At 40.4% G+C, this 22,863-nt stretch overlaps 1 protein-coding gene across 1 annotated transcript in view; it reads right to left on the bottom strand.

Annotated features, from left to right (window-relative positions):
* The window catches only part of LOC114426055 (multidrug resistance-associated protein 4-like), a 32,170-nt gene extending 12,392 nt beyond the window's left edge, over positions 1 to 19,778 (bottom strand). The window contains exons 1-20 of the mRNA XM_028393187.1: positions 19,705 to 19,778; positions 17,764 to 17,874; positions 16,218 to 16,338; positions 15,889 to 16,113; positions 15,720 to 15,809; positions 14,993 to 15,156; positions 14,766 to 14,891; positions 14,342 to 14,591; positions 14,145 to 14,249; positions 13,848 to 13,937; positions 13,056 to 13,247; positions 12,852 to 12,946; positions 12,683 to 12,769; positions 12,493 to 12,589; positions 11,776 to 12,006; positions 11,459 to 11,590; positions 11,275 to 11,312; positions 10,899 to 10,993; positions 10,319 to 10,465; positions 4,931 to 5,010 (exon numbers count right to left, since the gene is read on the bottom strand). Of these exons, the coding sequence (XP_028248988.1) occupies positions 4,931 to 5,010; positions 10,319 to 10,465; positions 10,899 to 10,993; positions 11,275 to 11,312; positions 11,459 to 11,590; positions 11,776 to 12,006; positions 12,493 to 12,589; positions 12,683 to 12,769; positions 12,852 to 12,946; positions 13,056 to 13,247; positions 13,848 to 13,937; positions 14,145 to 14,249; positions 14,342 to 14,591; positions 14,766 to 14,891; positions 14,993 to 15,156; positions 15,720 to 15,809; positions 15,889 to 16,113; positions 16,218 to 16,338; positions 17,764 to 17,874; positions 19,705 to 19,778 (2,550 nt within the window). The remainder of the gene's footprint in view (positions 1 to 4,930; positions 5,011 to 10,318; positions 10,466 to 10,898; positions 10,994 to 11,274; positions 11,313 to 11,458; positions 11,591 to 11,775; positions 12,007 to 12,492; positions 12,590 to 12,682; positions 12,770 to 12,851; positions 12,947 to 13,055; positions 13,248 to 13,847; positions 13,938 to 14,144; positions 14,250 to 14,341; positions 14,592 to 14,765; positions 14,892 to 14,992; positions 15,157 to 15,719; positions 15,810 to 15,888; positions 16,114 to 16,217; positions 16,339 to 17,763; positions 17,875 to 19,704) is intronic.
* Positions 19,779 to 22,863: the final 3,085 nt, after the last annotated feature.

Below are 22,863 nucleotides of genomic sequence, written 5' to 3' on the forward strand. Positions count from 1 at the left end.
CCTAAGAGATGAATCCTAAAAATGTGGAGATTAGAATCATACTGTTACCTTCAGTGGTCTCAGACTAGCCCAGAGAGATGAAAATTTAATTTAGCACCTTAATTACGGATGTTATCTGCCACTTAAGCAACACATTTAAGCGTGATCACTTTCAGTGTCGTTTTATGATGAAAAGCCACTCAATTCCATTTGCAGTTCAGATAAGAGGGAATTACTAGTCTAACCATTGCTGTAGTGGAGCCCACACAATCAAACAGTGAGTCGAAGCTACTGAGCACAACTGATCCCAAGAATTTCACAGTACATAAGTTTCAATCTTAGCCTTGATGGAAGGCCACCAGACTGCAAAGTGAGATGATGGCACACAGGCTATTACTGCATGTTATCCAGCCTTCCCTTGAGGGGATCAAATATTAACTGAACAAATGTCTTATCATGTATACTGTTTTCCTTTCACTCCCCAGCTGGTGATTGGTGACACGGTGACACTGCTCATTCACATTTGCTGGTTGGCTCATTTGAATTCTAATTGGTCCCATTTTTCAGCAGCGGGCCACCAAACTCTGAGCCAGGCCACCTTATCAGACAGTGGGGTCATCTGAGGGGACGGAGGACCATTAGATAGAAGTCTTGCCTCCTCCTGCTCCCCAGGGCCTGCTGTCGCCAAGACCCTGTTTGATGTGATCCATTTCGCTTATCGTGTCAGCATCGGGAACACCATGGCCCCCACCCACACTACACACAGATGACTCCGATAAGTGATCCGACGAGCATACACCTCGCCCCATCAGACCACTTCCATATCTCCCTATGAAACCACACAGGAACAGAAAACTCCCAAAGCCACATCCCGCTGCACATAAAAGTGTATAAAAGGATGAAAGGTTTTGTATACAAACAGTTTAAATAAAGAATTACTGCTAATAGCTCTTTTGCAAGAAAAGAAAGCTACCGCACGCATGTGATTCAGTCATTCAAGCAAACTGGGCACACTGCTGTGTCCAAAGACCATTCAGATCTCTGCTGACCCTAATTGCTTTATTTTCTCAATGATTCTATCAGCTCTTTGATGTCTAAATAAATGTAGAAAATTGAAGTTAATTGCTGTATTTGTGTTCAGCAATGATAGCGACTGTTGTTCCACAGCAGAAAATAAACACTTCCCTTTAATTAAACATCCCTCCGGACACAAGGAATCATTATGCTTTTTACAACCCCTTTTTTCATCCTCCCTTTATTTACTGACAGTGTGCAATATTTGCCACTGGGAGGGAAAAAAAACTGCAAACAAAACAGGAAATGAGGGGAGTGCATGCTACAGAAAAATTCTCAGAGAAGTCCTCTGTCATCGCTGGGATTTTTTCTTAACTCCACACTTTCCGTGACAGAGCGGCACAATAAGTTGCAGGGGTCAGTGGTACTGAAACAAAACAGGGCTGTTCCACTTGGGCTCTGGAACAATAGACGTGACCCAATCCATTCTGCTCTGTGTTTGGGGCTTTATTTTTGCATTAAATGCCCAGATGCTGTGGCTTTTCTTCAGGAGAAATGACTGTGGACACCTCCTTCACATTTTCCCTTTCTGGGCCATTTTCACTTCATAAAGCTGCAGTCAATGTGTTTTGTGTGCGGTGAGGAGGGTCTGACACATACTGTGGTGGTCTCAGTCGCTGTCTACATTGGTGGCTCAAGTAGTCCTAGGATTAGGCCTTTGTGTGCTGTGAAAAGGTAAAAGAAGTCACTTATTTGGGCTCAGTCAAGCTGCTGATTTCCAACCCCATTTTGGAAATAAGAGAAAGGCTTTGAAATGTGGCCTTTCTCACTCCCTGCACTATAAATCACCAGCGTCCAGCAAATTCATTCATTCAGTCATTGCTTCTGTCTCTTGAAAACAACACAAAAACACACAATACATTCACACAGACGTCACAGAATTCATTATCTTTGTCATATTGGCATGAGGTGAGACTCCAGATTAGGTTGGGACCTTGTTATGTAAGTTCCCAGGCTCACAGGACCCTGAGCCCAGCCTGTACGTCTGAGTCAGAGCAGCTGAGGTGCTGGACCACAGCATCATGGGAGACCACACATACACACACTGGAAGCATTTGCTGGCTGAGGCTCGCCATCAAATGACTATGTGTGGTATTGCTGAGTGGCCAGTTAAAACAAAAACACACACACTCACATGATGATGCAGCTTTCTTGTGCTATGGTACCTATTTACACAGAATAAAACAAAAAGGATCGCTCATCTCAAGGCTTCTCACCTTTCTGTGTCACTGTGTATTTTTCGCCTTGTTTGAGTAGACAATGGCACTGTCATAAAACAATGTGCAGAGGGGATGTATGGCTCAGCCTATATATTTCCACACAGGTCCATCTTCTGTGTTTCTCAGGCTAACCTTTGTAATGCCTGGAGCCAGTGCATTCTTCACTTCTTCTGTCACTGTGCGTGGTAAAGAAGCAGAGAAAGCCAGTGAAATCCCATCCTACAGCACTCACCGTTACGTCAGCAGTTCTCATATCCCACAAAGCCACTGAAGGGGCCTGACATACAATGTGCCACAATATACAGACTCACACAACGATCCACCCGCCAGTGTTTTTAGACAAAAGCCATCTTTGCTCTGTGTTTGTGTATGTCTTCGCCCGTCTGTTTTTCCCCTGCACACAGACAAACTATTTTCTCTTGGCAGATGACTGCAAGGTTTACTGTAATTTGAGACTTATGAGCCTTTAATGTTTGCATCGCTGTGAGCCATTAAAGGAACAATCGCTACGATTTCTAGCTTTAAAAAAGAAACTAAAAATACTAAGATGTTCATTGAATTTAGCATGCAAATCAGCTAGCCACAGACTCATGTAATACCACTGAATGGGCTAATGACTCAATATACTGTGTAATCTTCCCTCAATACACCAAGAGAGAAAAAAAAGAGGCATCAGAGCAACTAGTGTGTCTTATAGATATCGTCATGTAGAATCCTCCTGAAGAAAGTTGCTACACCAACAGTATGTTACTCATGATTACAAACTGGGCATAAACACACTAACCAAGTGAATTTGTGTGGACACGAGGGGCTATAAATGTAGTGCAGGACCCCACAGTTAGTGGTGTGACTTGGTCAAGAGCCTTTGCACCAAATCCAATGAAAGACCCCTGTACTCACCCCTTATTGTCTTGCCCTCCTCCTCTGCCCCCTCTGTGAAAACAGAGGCAGCCCAGGATTTAAAGGTCAAGTCCACACAAAAGCTGACAGTCCCCGAAGCTTGAGGTGTTTTTAATTGACATTTCTGTCTTTGTCCCCTGACCATAAAGAGGAGAGAGGGGGAGCCTTTTTCCCAATATACTAAATTACTACTAAATGAGACCTGTGAAACAAACAGTGCTCTGGGGTGTAACTAGGTTCCCTTAGCTTGAGGGAATCCCCTTGTTAGGCTGGTATGGGGGCAGTGCTGAAGGACTGTGAAGTGCTTACTCCACCATAAAGGGGGAGGCTCAGGCACAAATCCCAGCACAGAAGCGGCCTCTCTCCATAGAGAGAGATAAACCCGTTAGTGCATTGTTTATAAAGTTTCACTTTATTCCATCCTGACAACCATTTAAACAATGACTATGGGGAAATGTCCCTCAGTGAACAAGCAACAATAGTCAAGATCAGCAGCTTTTTTGTGCAGTTAATACTGTGCAAAATAAAAGAGCGAAAAATGATTCTTCCTTAAAGCGTTAGTTTGTTTCATGAAAGACACCTGCAAACAAGACCAAAAAGCAGCAAACACAAAAGTACTTTGTCCAAAGGATGCCACAATCACGTTACACTTTCTTCTGCAGATAAAAATTGAACTATGTGCACATTACATATCTAATCTTAGTTTAACAGCTAGCTCTACTTAAAATATCATGCTGAAACACAATTAAAATAGTACATGCCGTTTTGTGACAACATAGATAACACATATAAAGTCAGCATACATCTGTTTTCACTCATGACACAGTCTACTTTCACTGTTTTCAGGACCTATGCGCCTTCTACAAAGTTATTATTTTACTTTAACCATTACTCACCTTATTATCAAAATGAGGGGAACTATGGCAGACAAAAAGCTTTTGTGCGTATGATCTTTTGTGCTTTCAGCATTTAAGATGGCTTTTGTCTACTATGAGATGGGTATCTGCCACAAACATCACTCAGGCATTGTGGAAGGGGGATTCATTTTCAGCATGCCTTTGTTCTATTCTTTGGCCTGAACCAAGGAGCCACGCCTGCTCCTCTACCTCGAATTGTGCAGTGAACATTCCCTTCTTTGTGGCACTAGGTGCATGAGCTGGCTCATCTCCGCAGGCTTTCGTGGGAGATGGCTGTCACGGTGGCAGGGTGGCATTTGGAAACCCTACCTGCTTATGCACCAGGGTGGCCCTTGGCTACCAGGCCAATAAGACTGTAAAGCATTAGGTGAATTGTGCTAAGAGGGGAAAGTCCTGGTCTAGGTATGTTCCAACTGACCTGCCCCCCCCCATTTTAGGTCCACACATTGTATGCCTGCTGTCTACACTTTTTCCTCTTTGCCACACAACCTATCCTCCTTGTAACACCCTCCTCACTGTTCCCCCCACCCCACATCTGACCCATCATCATGTGGCTTTATTTTCTCTTTGGTGCCTTTCTCTCTCACAATCACTTGCCTAGTCTCCAAACACATTCTCTGAAGGTGCCACCTCTGTTGTGTCACACTGAGGGAGCCACGCCCTCAGCCTATGTGCACACTTTTATTAAATCTGTGCAGGCGCTGGGCCGCGCTGGCGGGTAATCCTACAGTAATTGTTTCCAGATTAAGGGACCCAGACCACAATGCAGGTTTAGCCAGGCATGAAATGGCCTCCCCATGCTACAGCGCCAGCGACCAAACCTGCCGAGGTGAGACTCACCTGGATAAAGTCCACAAACGTCCATGGAAGCAAAGAGTCCAGGTAACCAATGTCCTTTGAAAACCTGTTGAGGATTCTTCCTGAGAAACAACACAGCACAAAAGAGAAAATTAGAAAGACCATAATAAATATTTGTACAATAGAATCAGAATTAGTTTTTACATTTGTTATAAAGACATTGTGCCATTTGTGCATTTAAAATTACACTGCACTAAAGTGAGCTTAAAGGTTATGTGTTTACTTAGAGTTTTCCTCATAGTTCTAGTCCCAAATTTCAAATACAGATAAGCATCACGCATTAGCTGCTCTGCTCCCATAAGGATCAATATTTTGCTTGTTTCAATACCACTTGAGTATTGAGCAACTATTACTAAAGTCTCCTCCAGTGTAATAGAACAGAGCTTGTACACTGAGTGTGATATCAGATGGAAAACACAGGCCTATCTAGATTAAACAATGAATCATTATTTGTCTAGCATTTCATAAAGACTGCCCTACTCTTGGCTGAATACGTGAGGGAACCTTTTGTTTGGAAACAAAAGGGCAACAGAAGCTGTGTACCTGCCTTTATGTTCCGACTGGCAGTGTCAGTGACGTTAATTGAGTTGCCTCCAATCTGCTCAGGTGTTCATTATTTTTGGCTGGTGCTCTGCAGGTGCTGGGGCAGCCCGTCATTGTTACTGCTTTAGTAACTTTGCTCCCCTATTCTGATCCCACAGCACATAAGATTTCACTCCAGCTGCTTCGACACACTGTTTACTGCAAGGTCAGTGATAGCCAATCCCCACAATACACTTCCTAAAGACAGGCAAGACAGAAAGGCTTTTACTTTCTCAGTTCTCAAAGAAAGCCCCCTGACTCTCAGAGACAGAGAGCAGCATCACATTAAATGACACAAAGTTGTAAATGTGCCACAAGTGTCTCTAAAATGGTGTTGCATTGTTTTATAATGTACCTAAGAAACCAACCGTTTCTCTTCACAAAGCACAACAGTAAAATAGGCTACAACCCCTGATAAAAATGAAGCTAACCATATAAGCATGCCAATGAGTTTATCTAGGCTAACAGAATAGGCCATGGAATGGAGGGGGGGCTCGGTTAAGTACAGAGAAAGGAACAGCTGAGCGGCACTTGGCATATTGTGGTGGTATGGCTCTGGTATAGACATGGTGAACCCATGGCACCGCTGACCTAGAAGTTGCCTTCCAGCAACTGAGTCAGTCCTACTGAGGTGGGCCCTGTAATCACCTCTCTCCACGGCCGTAAGCAGCTTATAGCTTTATCCAAAAATGCCGCTCCCGCCTAAAAAACATGCATGCAGACGAGGCCGGGCTCCCCATAACAGCCATTGCATAAACCCAGCCAGAGCATTATTCCCCCCAACAACCCAGCAATGCTCCAAATCAGTACTGATTCAAAGTCAAGTGGCGTAAGCATGTTGTACACTTGGAGGCAGACTAATCTTATTCACAGTGTGAGTGCCCCTTTAGCATACAGACATCCTGAGGGGAGGGTTCAAGCAAGGGGGTAGAGCTGCTACGATGCCAGTGTAAAATATCAGTGCTTTAGTGTGGGAATGGGGGGAGTACTTGTCAAACTGCGTTTGTGAAAGATCCAATAATATTTTATGTAATTTTACTGTCTAAGCCATAGATGACCCAAATCCATGCATATCTGGCAAACAATGCCAATGAGAAAAGGATAGGTTTCTCCGGGTTACATCATACTATGGTTGGAGGGTGTTAGAGCAGAGAACATCAGTCAGCTATCAGCTGTTTGACAAGCAGCTCAGTTAACAGACTTTCAGAGGGGATGAAGTAAAGACCCTTCTCCATCCTGCACAGACTATAGAGGGGATACATTACAGTGATGCAGTTACACAAAGACATTCACTGCATGGAAATGCCTATGAGGTAAGATCGGTGTGGGACAATGGCTTGAATCACTCTGGGTGGTTGTCAACAATATCACCTATTGTGTAGAGAAGGGTATAGACGTTTCAGGATATCAGCGGCATTAGTATCAAACAATTTCTCATGCTTTAAGACTCCAGGGGTGATTTGCACCACTTTTCAGGCTCAGGAAATATCAAGCCCTCCCAACTAAGGTGGCCTCTTAGGTGGAGATATTAGGTGAGCAGGGCCCCCAATCACACTTAAAGAAGTGGAACAGTGGGGTCCGGCTAGAGCAGGGCGTGTGGCAAATCGCTGTTCCCTGTAAACATCAAGATAAGGTGACAACTCAGAGCCGCTCCATGTGTGGGCCCCAGTGCAGTTGGTGGGGCCTTTCAGTGAGGCAAGTGTGATAATGAAGGAATACTGAGGAGGGGGCTGCCAAGGCTGGAGGTGGCACAGCTCACCTGCACTTCCATGAAGGGCCCAGAGGCCTGGGGCAGCCTCCCACCGCCGGCGCCTTGCTGCCAATACTAATACATTCTAAATCCATTCTCTTCGCTCAAACCGCCAGGCTCCTGCAATCTCCTCTCCTTCCCTTTCATGCAATTAAATAGTGGAAGTGCCGAGCGAGGGGGAGCCCTATCAGCCATACTGCACACACACACACGGCTCCATCTCCACATTCAATTTACACACTTCGATATCATCATCCTCTCTGCAGTCCTTCCTTCACTTCACTCTTAACACTCTTGCATTCCGGACCTGAAATACAGACATTAAAAACATTGCCTCTGTAGACACAATTAGAATCTCACATCACTGACTACAGAAGATCTAATGTTCCCTGCGTCAACAGCAACTGAGTGACACCCAGCTCTGAGATGGCCTGCTATGCTGATGTGAAATGGGGACGGTAGATGTGTGTGTTTGTGTGTGTGTGTGTGTGGGTGTGTGTTGACTGAAACTCCACTCCTTGACTGTGCTGATGAGCTGAAGCCCTGGCCTGCAGTCTCTGAGGGGATTAGCCCACTCAATGACACTAAATTACAGGGATCAACATCAGCTCAACACATCCACCGCTGTCTGTGCTGCTCTAACTGGATCACATTTGGATGAAAAGCAATTTCCCCCTGGGATTAATAAAGTATTTCTGATTTCTGATTCTGATTTCTGAATTAAATTGTACATATTACCAAAACTGTGCAACATGAATATTTAAATGATGAATTTGTATTAAAGAGGAGATAGCTACTCTTATTTTTATCAGTTTCATCTCGCTACCTTAAAAGTTAACACACAGCATTGTTGCAGTATAAAAAGGTTTTAATCACCAAACGTAGAAATCTCCTCACAGCTAAAATAAGATAGCACAAACAAAGATTCAAATAGTGCAGAGGCATTCAATGGCAGATACAGAAGAGCTACAATACCTCTCCATCAATCATAATTCACCACAGCTGTACTCTATTGTTATAAACCACATTCACAGAATAACAAATAAGACCTTTGTGCAGTGACGCTTGAAATGGTAACCTTTAACTCTGAGGACAGCTATCAAACGTTGGGCCTGTTCAGCAGCAGCGGCACACCATTCACTTACACATGTAAACAGTTGTCAAATCCTTAACAGCACACAGGCACAAATTACTCACACTTACAGTGAGACAGGAGTGGATGTGGAAGCTGTGATGGAAGTGGCAGTTATTGTATAAAGGGGAAAAATATTTAGGCAGAAGAACATTACTACAGAAAGAAGAGAAACTGGTGGAGCTGACAATAGCTGCATTTGTCTTGTTTGCATTTTTACTTAAGAGAATAGATGAGTGGAAAATATGGAGAAAAGCACATACATAAGTGAAACTTATTTATGCCGTACAGGTAAAATGGTCATATTCATGCTTAATCTACTGTTGACTACACAAAGGACAAAAGACAGTGTCTATAAATCCAGTCAAACAGAACGTTGTTTGCCAGCTTGGAGGCTGAGCTTTAATGACTGGACTGGTCACACAATGGTTACCGATAGCAGCACAACAGCAATCAGATAGCAGTGTCTGTTAAGCCTCTCCTTTGCTGCGCTATTAAACAGATTATTGCATTATTCAAAGTGTTTGTTCTCCTCCTGTGCATAGATTACCAAGCAAGACACACCCAGATAAGCTGCCAGGTAGTCCAATGCACGGCACAACAGGAGTAGTAGAAACAAAAGTCAAAAGATTAAGACATGTGCTGTTTGCTTCAAACACAGCTTGGCAAAAGAAAGCTTTGTCACTACACCCACTTCTAATGCCAGTCGAAACCGCAAGCTCCTGAACACCCTCAAATCATATTTAGACTTGTGTTACCAGCTTATTATGACTCATTATACAGATACAAGTTCCCTTCTTGTTGAGAATTCCCACCCGTGCTGATTGTGTTGTACACGCATGTCACTATGAAGAGATTAGGCTGAGTAATTATCTGCTGACAGGTGAACAATGCTCCAGAAAAATTAAAGTTATCAAAGTGGGCCACTTGACAGTTGACTTTGGATGTAAATGACAGATTGTAGTGACATTGCCTCACCTAATTAAAAGAAGTCTTTAATTAATACAAAACATTCAGAGAGATAAAACATTAAGAGGAAGAAAATATTTTAACAAAATCTTAAATAATGCTCTATATATTAGGATTAGATATATATTGGGTTTCTATTATAAAAGGTGGTGTGAAATTTACTTAAAAAAAAGGCAGCAGCCGCCCTTCCTAAGTAAAGTCAGGCGTATATTGTTAGTGTTTGCTCACTTTTAAAATCATGTCCATCTGCCTACTCCATTGACCCAGCAGCTACAGCCTACAAAGCTAATGAAATAATCGAAATTTCTGATACACCGCACAAGACAAATATGTCTGTATTTACACAGCTCTATAGTCCAAACACAACAGTGTCCAAGATCTACTGCAAACAGTATTTATACAGTCTGACTGTTTGCTCTATTGTAGGGGTTCACAATAAAAAAAAGATAGCACCCTCTTTGCTCATACATTATGACTAAATATTAAGTCATGTCAAAGGGAGTTTGACTGAACTGGCTCTTGGTTGCAATGGTTTTACTTCCTTGCCAGCCAAATTCTAAAACCATTAAACTAACAACATATTTATTTTTATATTAATGTAACCATTAGATTCCCTAATTAATGGATTTAATACTATTTCTACACAGTAAATAACCATTTTAATGAGATGATTATTTAAAAATATTAGAACAGAATTTGTACTTCTGAATTCTTCTAAAAATCAAAAACTAAATTATTATATCATATGGAACTTGATGGCTTTGACAAACTATAGAGGGGAAGCATTGTAAGCAGACCTAAACATGACAACATAAGTATCAGTCTGCTCTCTAGTGGTGAAATGTTACATCTATAATTTCAACACAGGTTTAAATGGATGTTCGCATAACTTGTATAGAGATCAGTTTTTTAGGTGACATGCTGGTGAGAGACTTACCAATTGGGTTGATATCAAAAAAGTGTACTGAGGTCCTGAGGATGGCGTTAAACATGCTGTTGTGCAGCGTTTGGGCTGAGGTCACCAGCACGTTGAAGAAAACTAAACTGCGGAGGAAGCCAAACACAACTGAAGTGGCTGTTAAACCTAACAAAAGCACAAAAAAGAAAAAAAAAAAAAAAAAAACATTAGCGCACCACAGTGTTGTTCTGTTCCAAGACCAACTATGCATTTAAAGTGACATTATTAGGCAAACTGCACAACATAAAAACAGATATATTCCACTTTATGTTTTTCTTCATTCAATTATTATTATTTTTCTCTTGAATGCATATTTATCACAATGCCTGAAAGAGTGAAGTGGCTGAGAGTCACAACCAGACAATCAGAGCAATCCAACAGCACAGAGCAAGAAAGGCACAGCTATCTCCCTGTACAGCTGAGGCCCGTGTACACACACACACTGGGCCTTGAAGGCCTTGGGCCACAGCCAAAGAACTGTGAATCTGTTCATTGAATGGCTGCTGTATTCAGAGCTTTAACAGCACACAAAAAGCAATGTGCGCTCTGCGAGGTTCACCTGCGTAAACACCTAGGTACAGGTCAAGGTCCAGCTGCTGAGGGAAGCTGCCATTGAGGTGCTCTGTCACACTGATGTGCTTCTGTTCAGAGGCCCTGTAAGCCACAAAAGAAACAAAAAAATCCACAAGGACAAATAAACACAACGAAGACAGAAAGCCGCAACATGAAGGCACAAAACGAAACGCACTCCTCCTATCCTGAAGCACAAGGTCAGTTACAACAAGAGAAAGATAATGTCGAGAAAAAAAAACAGTCCTCTTCTACTAAATTATTAACCATTTTCAGTCTGAGAATTTTTCTCAGCTTACAAAACATGTTATTCACATTTTTTTTTGCTAGCAGTGTTCACAAGGTTTAAAGAAACAAAACCTCACCAGCATGCGAGCCACCAGTCCTGCAGCACAAATGTAATCTGTACACAAAACAAATTACAAACAATAAAGAAACCCGTCTAGTTGATGACTTATTTGTATTATATGTATTGCAAATTCATATAAAATTTACTTTATCTAAAGCTATGTCATTTTTCCACTGTTGATAGAAAATAAATTAACTCACATGTGCAAGCGCATTGAGAAAAATGAGGACCAAGAGGACCAGGAAGTTAGCACCTGCCATGAAATACTTCACATACATATTCAGGCTGACGTTTCCTTCTAAGCGGCTTTCCTCCTCTGTTGGTTGCACTACCTACAGATAGACACTAGTGTCAGCACCGTTTATCAAGCAGTACTTCAAAACCAGCAATAATGAACTGCAGTCAAAATGTGAGTGTATTCTGCTCTCTAGTGGCTGAAAAGATGCACAGCATCAACACAAAATTCTCTTGATGGTGTGCATCTGTAAGTATTTTTTAATGTTTTAAAAACACCTACCATTGCAAGAGGCTCTGTTGCTTCAATCAAAGAGTACTGTGAGGAGGAAAGTGAGGACATGGAGGACATGGAGTTGTCTGAGAGTGCATGGGGGAAGCAGGTGGCCATGCCAGGATTGGGGGTCGTGTCCTGCCTCTCCTCAGCCTGCTCCTTATCTTCCTTAAGCAGGGAGGTAAAGTCCAGTCCAGAACCTTGCAACTCACCATAGGTCCCTTGTGCAACCGTCTGGCCCTGACAGAAAGAAAAACACTTAGTGATTCAAGCCATCTGTAAGTGACTTAAGCAGCGAAAACAGGACTGCCCAAATCACTAATTGTAAACAATCAATAAATAATCAAAATTAGTTAAAGGTCTACAATTTGCTAATAAATTTTATTCTGTTTTGCAGCAAAGACGACTCTTAAGAGGTCGCACATGAATGGCCACTAACTCAACTAACCACTTGTTACAACAAAGTAGAGCAGCTCTTAATACAACATTAAAAAACTATGATGTAGCAGAAGAGCACAAAAAGTGCATCTTCTGTCAGCTAAGAAAGGAAACTGAGGAAAAGTGGGCACACAACACAAAACTGTACAATAAAAAGACTAGAAAAATGTTGACTTGAACAGGACAAAAAGTTCACTGTAATCCAACAGCCAGATCTGAAGCCAGTAGTGAAACCACTGAAGCCCTTTATAGTAAGTATACATAAAACAAAAACACACACAGCTTTACCTCTTTTAAGACAACAATCTGATCTGCAGCCTTCAGATACTGAAGTTGATGAGTAACCAGGATACGAGGCTTTTTCTTCAGAAGTCCACAAATACACCTAGTAGGGAAAAAAATGATATCAATGGAACAAAGACAACTGAAGTGTGACTCAGATCTCAAATTATGGTCAGATGTTGGTGACATGACTTACTCTTCAAAGAGGTGCCGGCCCACCTCTGCATCCACTGCACTGAGTGGGTCATCCAACAAGTAGATATCTGCATCCTGATACACTGCTCTAAAAGCATACACAACTTGGGAGTCTGTCAAAGTACCAAAGAGAAAAACAAGTTGCATTTCTATATTGTGTTCCAACCCACCTTGCTAAGCTGACCCTTGCCTTCTGTCCTCCACTGAGGTTGGCCCCTCTGTCTCCGACCATCGACAAGTCACCACCTGGTAGCAGGTCCATGTCCTGAACAGGTCCAAACAGAACCAGATAGTTACATTTATTTAGGACTCACTACAAACCAGATGTTCTGTTACTCAGCCACTATAAAAGTGCATGTGAACAGGACTCTCACCCTCTTGAGGGCGCAGGCTCTCAGAACTCTATCATACTTCTTGGGGTTGAGCTCCTTGCCGAAGAGAATGTTGCTCCGAATTGTACCGGGTAAAATCCAGGGTTGCTGAGATGTGTACATCAGCTCTCCTTTAACTTTGACCAAACCGCTTTCCTGACTCAGCTCTCCAAGTATGGCACTGAGGAGTGAAGACTGACAATCCCACACAGAACAATTACTTTCTTTGTCAAAGTTACCTGAAAACATTAATATCATTTGAATGTATAGAACCAGACATTAGTTTAGCTTTGCATAAACAAGAACAAACTATTATTATGCTATAAAATAGGACTCTTAATGAATAGTCTCAACAGACATTTGTGTTTCTGTATGGACCAAACAACATGTTATTAAGGACACTTTGAAACCTTATCCACCTTGTGTAAAATGCATGGTCCATGCATGTCGATAAATGTATTTTTAAATAAATGTTCACTTCATATGCTAAAAGCTAATATTTCACAGAAAAACATTTTGCTTTAAAAACTACAGCAAATAATCTCCTCAGTTGAAATTATAAAAATAAAATGCATAACATGACCTGTCAATTTCAACATGTTTTCTTTGAAGCCTTTTCAATGAAATACAGGATTTGAATGGTTTGTAAATCAGTATGGTCTGTTCTTAAAAAGCATCCCAACTATTTTTAGATAAGTTATAAATGAATTTTGAACCATTTCCAGCTACTTAACGTGCCTCGAGACTATGTTCCTGTGTACATAATTAAACCTGAGACTAGAGAACAGACCTGACCTTTCCAGCTCCAACAGGTCCAATTACTGCCAGGAGCTGCTCGGGTCTCACTGTGAAAGACACGTTCTGTAAAGTTGGAGCTTCAAGACTCTGTAAGACAAAGCAAATAAACTAGAACACTGACATGTAGTTACTATTCAAATAACACAAAGATTTTGTGGCTCAAAAACCACAGTTTGTTGCCACGTCTATATATTATGACACTGTGTTTGACCCTAAAAGAGTTTAAGATTGCATGTGATGCAAAGAAGATGAAAGGATGAAAGGGAGACACACATTTTCCACAATGTTTCTCACCTTATCCCAGTAGCATATTAAATCTTGAACTTTCACCATACAGTCCTTCTCTGCTACAGGACGTCCCAGGTACTGAGGGGTAACTTCATCCAGCAGCAGAAATGTCTTAGAAGAACAGTACATTTGAAGTTTCAGTTTTTAATAATAATCACCAACACACTGCTTGTACATGAAGCCTTGGTTTTAGGTGTATTTACTTGAATCCTTTGGGTGCTGATGAGAAACTCAGAGACCTTTTCTATCGCAAAGGGAAAGAAGAGCGTGATGGTAAGTCTGACAGCCCCGTACAAGGAAACGGCCATAAACACTCTGCTGGCAGACAGCCTGTTTCCTGTCAGTACGTAAACACAAACAGTGATGAAGATGATGATCTTGTTGGCCACAAAAAAAGACGCCATGTTGAGGCCACGCAGGTAGGAGCTCTTCATGATCGTGGAGATTTCCTTTCTGTACAAGACAAAATATTCTATTAGTACAAACAGATCTAGATGTCATTTTTGTAATGTTTGGATTTTAAATCTCTTAACCAATTTAACCTCACAGTAGTAGTACTATTATTATTATTTTCTGTCTTTTCACAAATGTTGTCTTAAAGCAAATCATGAATTTAAACACGAATACCTTCTGACTTCATTCACAAGTGCACCGAATGGGTCCTCCCAACCATACATCTTTATAACCCGGATTCCAGAGATGACTTCATTCATTGTGCGAATTCTTTCATCTGTTAACACTGCTGTTTTAGCCCTTTAACAGAAGACACGGTTGAAAACAATGGAACCAGAGCAACACCAGTCAGAAACTTTCAATACTGTAGGTAGTGACCAGTCATATAAAAGACTACAGACCTGAGGACTGAAAACAAACGTCCAAACATGGTCTGCACTGGCATCAGAATGAAGAAGACAGCCATTCCCGCAAGACATGAGGGGCCAATTGCATACATCAGCAATATTATCACAGTTGCTGCTTGTAGAGGGCCAATCCACAAAAAATGCAAGTATAAGGTTACCTGTGAGAAAATGACAAAAAGACTTTTTCTACAAGTTTCTGAGTATCTTTGCCAACATTTGTGATTTGACCAACTTTCCTTCAAGGCATTCCTGACATGCATAGTTTGTTTTCACCAGATTTAGACAGATATCAAATTAGAGTGGCTATGACCTCTGATCTAAGATCACCAAAATCTAATTATATATATATATATTATAAGTCAAAGCAAAGGTTTGTACTGAATTTGATGAGGTGCTCATAAGATGTTGTATTCACAACAATGGGACTTAACAGCAACCCAAAAATATTAGCAAAATTTCACAGCTTGGGATAAATAAAGTATTTCTATTCTATTATGCAAGCAAATTCAGGTTAATCCTTATTTATTTACTTTGGAAATGTTCTCTGAAATAAACCCTGCCTCCCAAACAACTTTTCTGCTTCTAAGAGACCTAAGCGGAATGGATCAAATATGAGATGTACCTTTCATCACAAACATGAACACGCAAACACAAAGCAAACCCTGTAACTGTCATGATGATATGATTTAAACCAGGAGTTTAGAAAGCTACTTCTACTCACCTCATCAAACTTGTTGACATCATTGGATAAGAGGTTAACAATCTGTCCTGTGGTTGTTTTGGCCAGCGCTGAGCTGTTAAGGCAAAGAGCCTTTGCAGAACAAAAGTATCAAGTTAACTTGGCAGAACCAAACCAGCACAGAATGTGATAGAGGATAATTATGACTGACCTTCTGATAGATCATGTGGCACATGGCCACGCGAATCTTCATGCCTGCTCGTTGGACGTGGTAGAAATACAGATGATGAAGGACAGCCAGGCCAATGGTGGACACTGAGATTCCTGCAGCATAGCTGTAAGCTTCATAGACTGCTGCTTTGTTAGTGTGGTCATAACTCTCAAAGTACTCTATCAGCTTCCCAAGCAGCACAGGCTGGATGACTTTGATTATTTCCTTATAGAGAAAAGAATGTAAAGCAAAGATGCACATGTTCACTATTAACACCAAATGCTGTTTAAAAATCTGTAATACAAAACCACAGTGTAAGTGCACCACACCTCAATAAAGATGTATATTCCAATGAACATGTATGACTTCCAATAGCACTGAACAAGAGCTTTGGTGAGACTGGGTGGCCGCAGATCTTTGGCTGCCTGTTTAACTTCCTGACTCCAGTACCTTCAAAACAAAAAAACAGAGGAGAAACCTTTTAATCACCAGCATTACTACTGGTGACTTATTAGAATGCAATAAAAAACCTATTTAAACAATATAAAATGTAAGTATACTGCTTGTATGGATGCCTAACAAGGCATGATAGGTATTAATTTGTTTGCTCTGTACCCAAATTAACTGCTCTTAAGAGGATATGACCATGATGTGAATAACTGAGACAGTATATGACTTGTGTCCATAACAAATTACATAGTTTAATGAGCTATAGACAAATAAACTCACAGCAGCTTGATGTGTCAAGCACTCAAATGAGCCGCGCTTTTATTCATTTATGCCAAACAAACAAACCAAGCTCTCATGTCAAAAGGCTCCTAAAAGAGGTAGCTCCTTTAAGAGTGATTCTGATGAGTGTGGGGGAGACGCTTTCCCTCCTGTGATAGTCTAAATATAGATGGGCACACCTCCAAGCACAATGTCAACTCTTGACACCCTCAAAGGAGGACACCTCTCAAAAACACAAGACTTCTCCAGGCTGAGAGGTATCAGGCAGTGGCAGGAACATTCAAGAATCTCTGGCTGTCATCTAAACACTTGGATTTTCTCCCAGCGGAAGAGGGGTCACTTCAGTACAACTGCTGCTGATTGTGAAAGTCGAGCTATACCTGTGGCATACAATAGCTATAGGTAATTTACCGAGTAGGGTTAGGTAATATTAACGCTGTGATAAAACCCAAAAAACAATCTGCTGGTATTTCAGATACTCTTATAGGCCTAAATAGAGCTGGGCAATAAATCAATTTGATCAAATAATTCAAAATTAATGTTCAGGGTGACATTCGATAAGATTCCAAGGTTCACAGTAACACCACCCACTCCCTCCATAAAAATCACTTCAGACAAATGTAGCCCAACAACACAGCAGCATATGCTGGTAAAACTTTCTCTTGATACAATTTTTTTTTTTTTTTTTTAAATACAAGTTATGTAATCTTACATATATAAATTAATGAAGAAATTAATTAATTGAAGTTGCATTTTATTGTTAAATATTTTCTTTTATTTCAAAGGTTTTTTTAAGTTTGCTTTTTTTGATTATTTAATTCAAAAATCAAAAATTTCTTCCATTTTAGTTTTTGTCCACATTACTGTATGTTTATATACAATATATACCTTTTTTCCTTCAAAGATACACCAAATCTCAAACCGGCAATGACAAGAAATATTGACAATCTAACTTATATTGTGATCATGTGTGCTTAAAATAACATAAGGACAATATCCTCTTGAAAACCTCCAAAATGGACGTGAACACGGAATTAGAGACATAAATAACAGAACAAACGTTTGTGCCATGTTGAGTAATACTTGAAAGGACTCTGTGATGCTGAACACTCAGTTATGGTAAATCTGAGCAGGATTATGTCTTACCATTGCAGTTCCTGTCCGAGTGTATCAGATGCATCCTCTGGGAGAACTTTGTACATGTCATCTGCTTCCAGCTTTCTTTTGTACCCAAGTCTGAACAAGGGATTCAGCCAACTATAGAGCAAACAAAAGTAAACAGACAACGGGTTATGGAACTGACTCAGTCTTAGACTAAATTCTTTAGATTTCTGCAGCATTGTACTCTGATGGTGACATTTGTCTGGCATAAGGATGTAATTTTTTTCTTTGACCTTTCATTTTCCACAGCATTCAGAGTGAAAACTGGTAAAAGCAGCAGTGTAAAAAGTGTGAATAATAGTTCTATAGACCATTTAGTTTACATCGTTACCTTGACGCTAACATTTTTTAATTAAAAAATAGAAGCAGAAACAACATTCAATGACTTCAAACGAGAAATGAGTGAAAAGTTACAAACAACAAAGCATACAGTACATTGCAAATACACTATCCATTCTGGGGCCCTATAGGTGAGAATATGGCATGGCAGTTCAACATAAGGCCTGAGTTATTGGATAATAGATAGATACACTATTCCCTGAGGAAAATGTTAATATAAGAGTTTGACTATGAGAGTTATGAGATTAAACACAATATTTCTATTAAATAAATAATACAAAATAGTCAAAGTGCTCTCCTCCCTCTACTGACCTAACATGCCAGTTTTCCCATTTTATGCAGCCCTCTTCCTGGTGGTCTAGTTCGAGTCCTCATTAAGGAATAACCTTTTTGCAAAATTTCATTGTACCCAGTGTATAATGACTATAAAGATCATTCATTCATTCATTTGTATTGACCATGTTAAACCTTATTTTTAACCACAGCTGTTGACTCCTTACCGTCGCCCTAGGCGACGGCCTATGGCGCCTATGCCAAGGGCCGGCTCTGGCTGCACACATTTAACTCTACTTGGAATTCGGTTGGTTTAAAATTTCCAGACATTTAGGTAGACATATACTGTATGTCACTACATACGAAATCATATCTCCTCTTTATTAACCATTTTGCTGGCTAGAAATGTAAAGCAGCAATGCTAACAGGCTAATTTACAAGCAGCTAAGTCGTTAGCTGGTTTGGCAACACTTTAACCAGCAAGTGCTCAACTAAACTACAAGTTGAATGAATTTTTTTATCATGAATAATGTTTAAAAATATATCACATGCCATTTATGTTGTAAATTGTCTTAACACGCTAGCTACAATGCCAACAATGCTTAACAGGCAAATCTATAGCCAGGTAGCAATTTACCTGTGTAGCTAGCTTGTTAGCTGTATGCTCATCAACACCTTTAAACTCTCAAAAGGAATAATGCATAAAAAATAAACTATTGACTTTATGAACGCATCTGTAAGTGTGATATATTTTGTGTTATAAATACGTGTTTACAGATGTGATAACGGTGTTTTTACTTATAATTACCTTTTGCTTTACTTATACTGTACCATATTAAAAATGGACAGTTTCTATGTACACTAAAATGTTTTACATGATAATAAAATACTGACGAATAAGTTATCATGGCTACACGGAGTCATTATTTAATCTTCCATTAGATAATGAATATTTGAGCTTCATAACTACAACGCCTAACAAAGGAGATAAAGGATAGTACACTTAAACTACTTCACTTCAATTACTTTTACTACTTTAATACACTGTTCCGTATGTATATTTGGCTGCAATAAAAAAAATCTGCTTGTTGCCATTTAAACTGCGATAATAAACTTCTGGCTTGGAGTCTGCGCTCTGTCTTTTCTGTGTTTACCGTGTTTATGCACGGACGGATGCTCAGCAGCAGCAGCAGCTACCTGCTATCACATCCAGAGCACACAGGCTTCTTGGAGTGGCCACAAACTGTAACACAGGAGAGCTCTCCATTCAATTACTGTCACACAAAGCTGTCAGCGTGAGGCCGGTTTTCTTACCAGAAGAAAATCTTGGAGAGAAGATTAGCTGAAGCCGACGGATTATCCTGCGCCTCTTTCCGCAGAGGTTCCATGCCCCCAACAGCAGAAGCAACCTGAAGACTTTCTCTGCAGGCTGTGTGGCACGGGGATATCGACAAACACTCAAACAGAGCGGGACAAACTGACAGGACATCTGCTGTGAACTCTAATGCCCGTCAATATTACACCTACACACTCTCACACTCAGGATTATCACAGGGACCTGGCAGCCGGCTGCGCTGTAAAGTGAGCGCGGCGTCGCTTTAGCCACGCCCACCGCGTAGGGATTGGCTGGCGCAGGTATCCATCACTTCCTTCTTCATGTCACAGTGTTGACGAGCCCCCAACAGCCACCGTGTTGTAGGATTATACTATAACTGTGTGTATTTTAATCTATCATGCAATACTATCAGTATTAGGTCTTTTTTCCCCTATTCAGCGTCAGGTAAAAGTAAATCTGTCCACCCGCCATGAGTGATATGAAGTTAAAGGAAAAATACACCGATGATGTAAAAGCATATTAAACAAAAAAAAACTGTACTTATGAATATGTTTATAAATTTTTTAAAAAGTCACAGACTGAATCCTACAAAGAGAGGATGATGAACAAAATGATGCTGGTCTGAACTGTGGTTTCATGGCACCATCATCTGAGATGGATGGTGTCCATGCAAAATATGCAAACTATTCCTTCTAGATGATGAGTTTAATGGCGCTGAATGTGCTGGCACTGAGTCGTTCGGGAGTTGCAAAGAGAAATGAGGAGAGCAAAAAAAATGAGACGCGGATTATTTTAAATATTTGCTTTCAAGCAACAACTGACATTTTTTTTATGATAACAGCCGCATGTCATCATCGCTCTATCGCTGGCTGTCCTGGTGGTGTTAGGCAAATGACACGGCCTGTATAGGTCGGCTGTTTTAGGCAGGAGACACCCAGACTGGTGCAGCTCTTATTTCTGGCGAAAAACTGTAACTGTATCCCAGCAATCACAGAAAACACAAGGTTGATTCCCCAACCACACAAAGACAGTCAAACACAAAGTATAAGAAGTTTAAAAAAAAAAAAACATAAAATAGGCATTAAAAACAATAGACCATCAGTCTGATATTATTAGTCTAGATCTGGCTGCAGGAGGAAGTGTGTGTGGAAGAGTGAATCAACAATGAATGTATGAAGTCCTGTTAGCTAGCTAGCGTAGCTAGCAAGAAGTCTGCGTAATTCACGTGCTGAATCACCGACACCCCTAATAGCTCAGTGTAGTCTGACGTCTGAATCATTGTACACCTTCTACTTAACGCTTTAATGACACGGAGTGCTTTAAAATTAGAGCATTGTTAGCATTGTTAAAATAAATTTAACTTACCGGAACTTTACTACACCAAGAGTCTGTAGAACACGGCATAATTACGTTGAACCAAAAAATCCAGTGAATCCAACAAATGAACAGAAACACGTACAGAAAGGCCCCAACGCTTGTAAACAACACAATTGTCTTAATTATAATCACGACAAGGAGCGCGGTGCAGCTGTGTCTGAGCCTCCTCCAAACAGCCCGTCAGTGAGTGTGGTAGACCTGTCAATCACGCCAATCACGCCCACCTATTTACCGGAAAGTGAGGAATATCATCTAATTTAACAATTTATTTACAGATGGACCACCAAGACATTGATAGGAACATGATTATGTAGCAAATGACACCATGATGACCGACGGGTTTTCACCAATTATTTTATTAGAGAATATTTTGGCTTTTTGGCCCCTGCTGGCCGATGGTGGTATTGCACTTCCGCATTAATGTAGCTTATTAAGAATGAACCACTTAATCACATAAAAGCTCCTCCTCATGGCTTCATCTATTTAGTCACCTGTTACATGGACACATGTTAATATTGAACTGAATTCAGGTCAACAGGGAATAAAAACAAGTTTGTTCAGTTTTGAAAGAGAGAAGGGAAATTGTAGACTTTTAACTGATTGGTTCTCTATATAGTCATTGAGGTAAAATGGGAAAGCAGATTAGAGGATGAAAATATGGTTTTCATATTTAATATAGCCATTGCACATATTATCTTCTTTATTGTTTGCATTGAGAATGTTTACCTGCAAGACTTAGAGTCTAGAATTGTGGCAGCCTACATCTATTTGACTATTAAAGTAGCTATGCTTACTTTAAAGATGATAATTTTACACAATGGAAACTGGGTGGAACAGATGACATGAACAGCATGAACAACACATATGTACACATATAAGCAGGTAATCATTAGTCCCTCACTTGCTAAAAATTGTGTGCCAAAATAGATGAACCAGTAACTGGCCAGTAACTATGACCACACATGTCATAGTGTTGAGCAATGCTCCCAGCATACAGGGTAATCTATTCAAAACTCAAGCTTTGCAGTAGATTCAGTCTAATAACCAGAGGTTATGAACATTGCTGGTCATTGCACCGTTAAACATGACTAAGTCAATTATCGACGTCTTCACTACATAGCAACATGCTGCTAGTGTGCAAGTAAACAATAGTCTTTGTTAGAAAATTTTGCTCAATGAAATGTATTAGAATCTTAGTTAGGGTCAGGGTTAGGTCCTGCTCGAGGTTTCTTCCTGTTAAAAGGAAGTTTTTTCTTGCCACAGTGCTCTTATAGGGGTTCAGGCTCTGGGTTTCTGTGAAGCGCTTTGAGACAATTTCTGATTGTAAAATGCGCTATATAAATAGAACTGAATTGAATGTAAGTTTAAAATGTGTATTTCATTAAGCCAGAAAAAGACAGTTATACTTGCATGCACTTGTTACAGTAAAAATACACATTGAAAAACAAATGATCACAGCATAAACTCATCTCTGTCACAGACTGATTTGTTAACCATGGCAAATGTGTAAGCTTTTGGTTGAAAATGTCCAACTGAGAGTGTTTCTATGGAGTCCATGTAGAGAGGAAGTAAACAAAGGAACAATGACAGTTATGGTCCAAGAAGACATAGAATAATCTTCCAATCAGATTACTGTAAATCCCCTCTATTTTATGCCTTTGTAGTGATAAATAAGTATTAAAATAAGTAGTAAAAATGATTGTTGTTGTCCAGTTACTATATGCTGAAAACATTTCAGCTCAGTGAGGCGTTAAAGGTTA

This window comes from Parambassis ranga, chromosome 21, assembly GCF_900634625.1.
Source record: "Parambassis ranga chromosome 21, fParRan2.1, whole genome shotgun sequence".
Classification (NCBI taxonomy): Eukaryota; Metazoa; Chordata; class Actinopteri; family Ambassidae; genus Parambassis; species Parambassis ranga.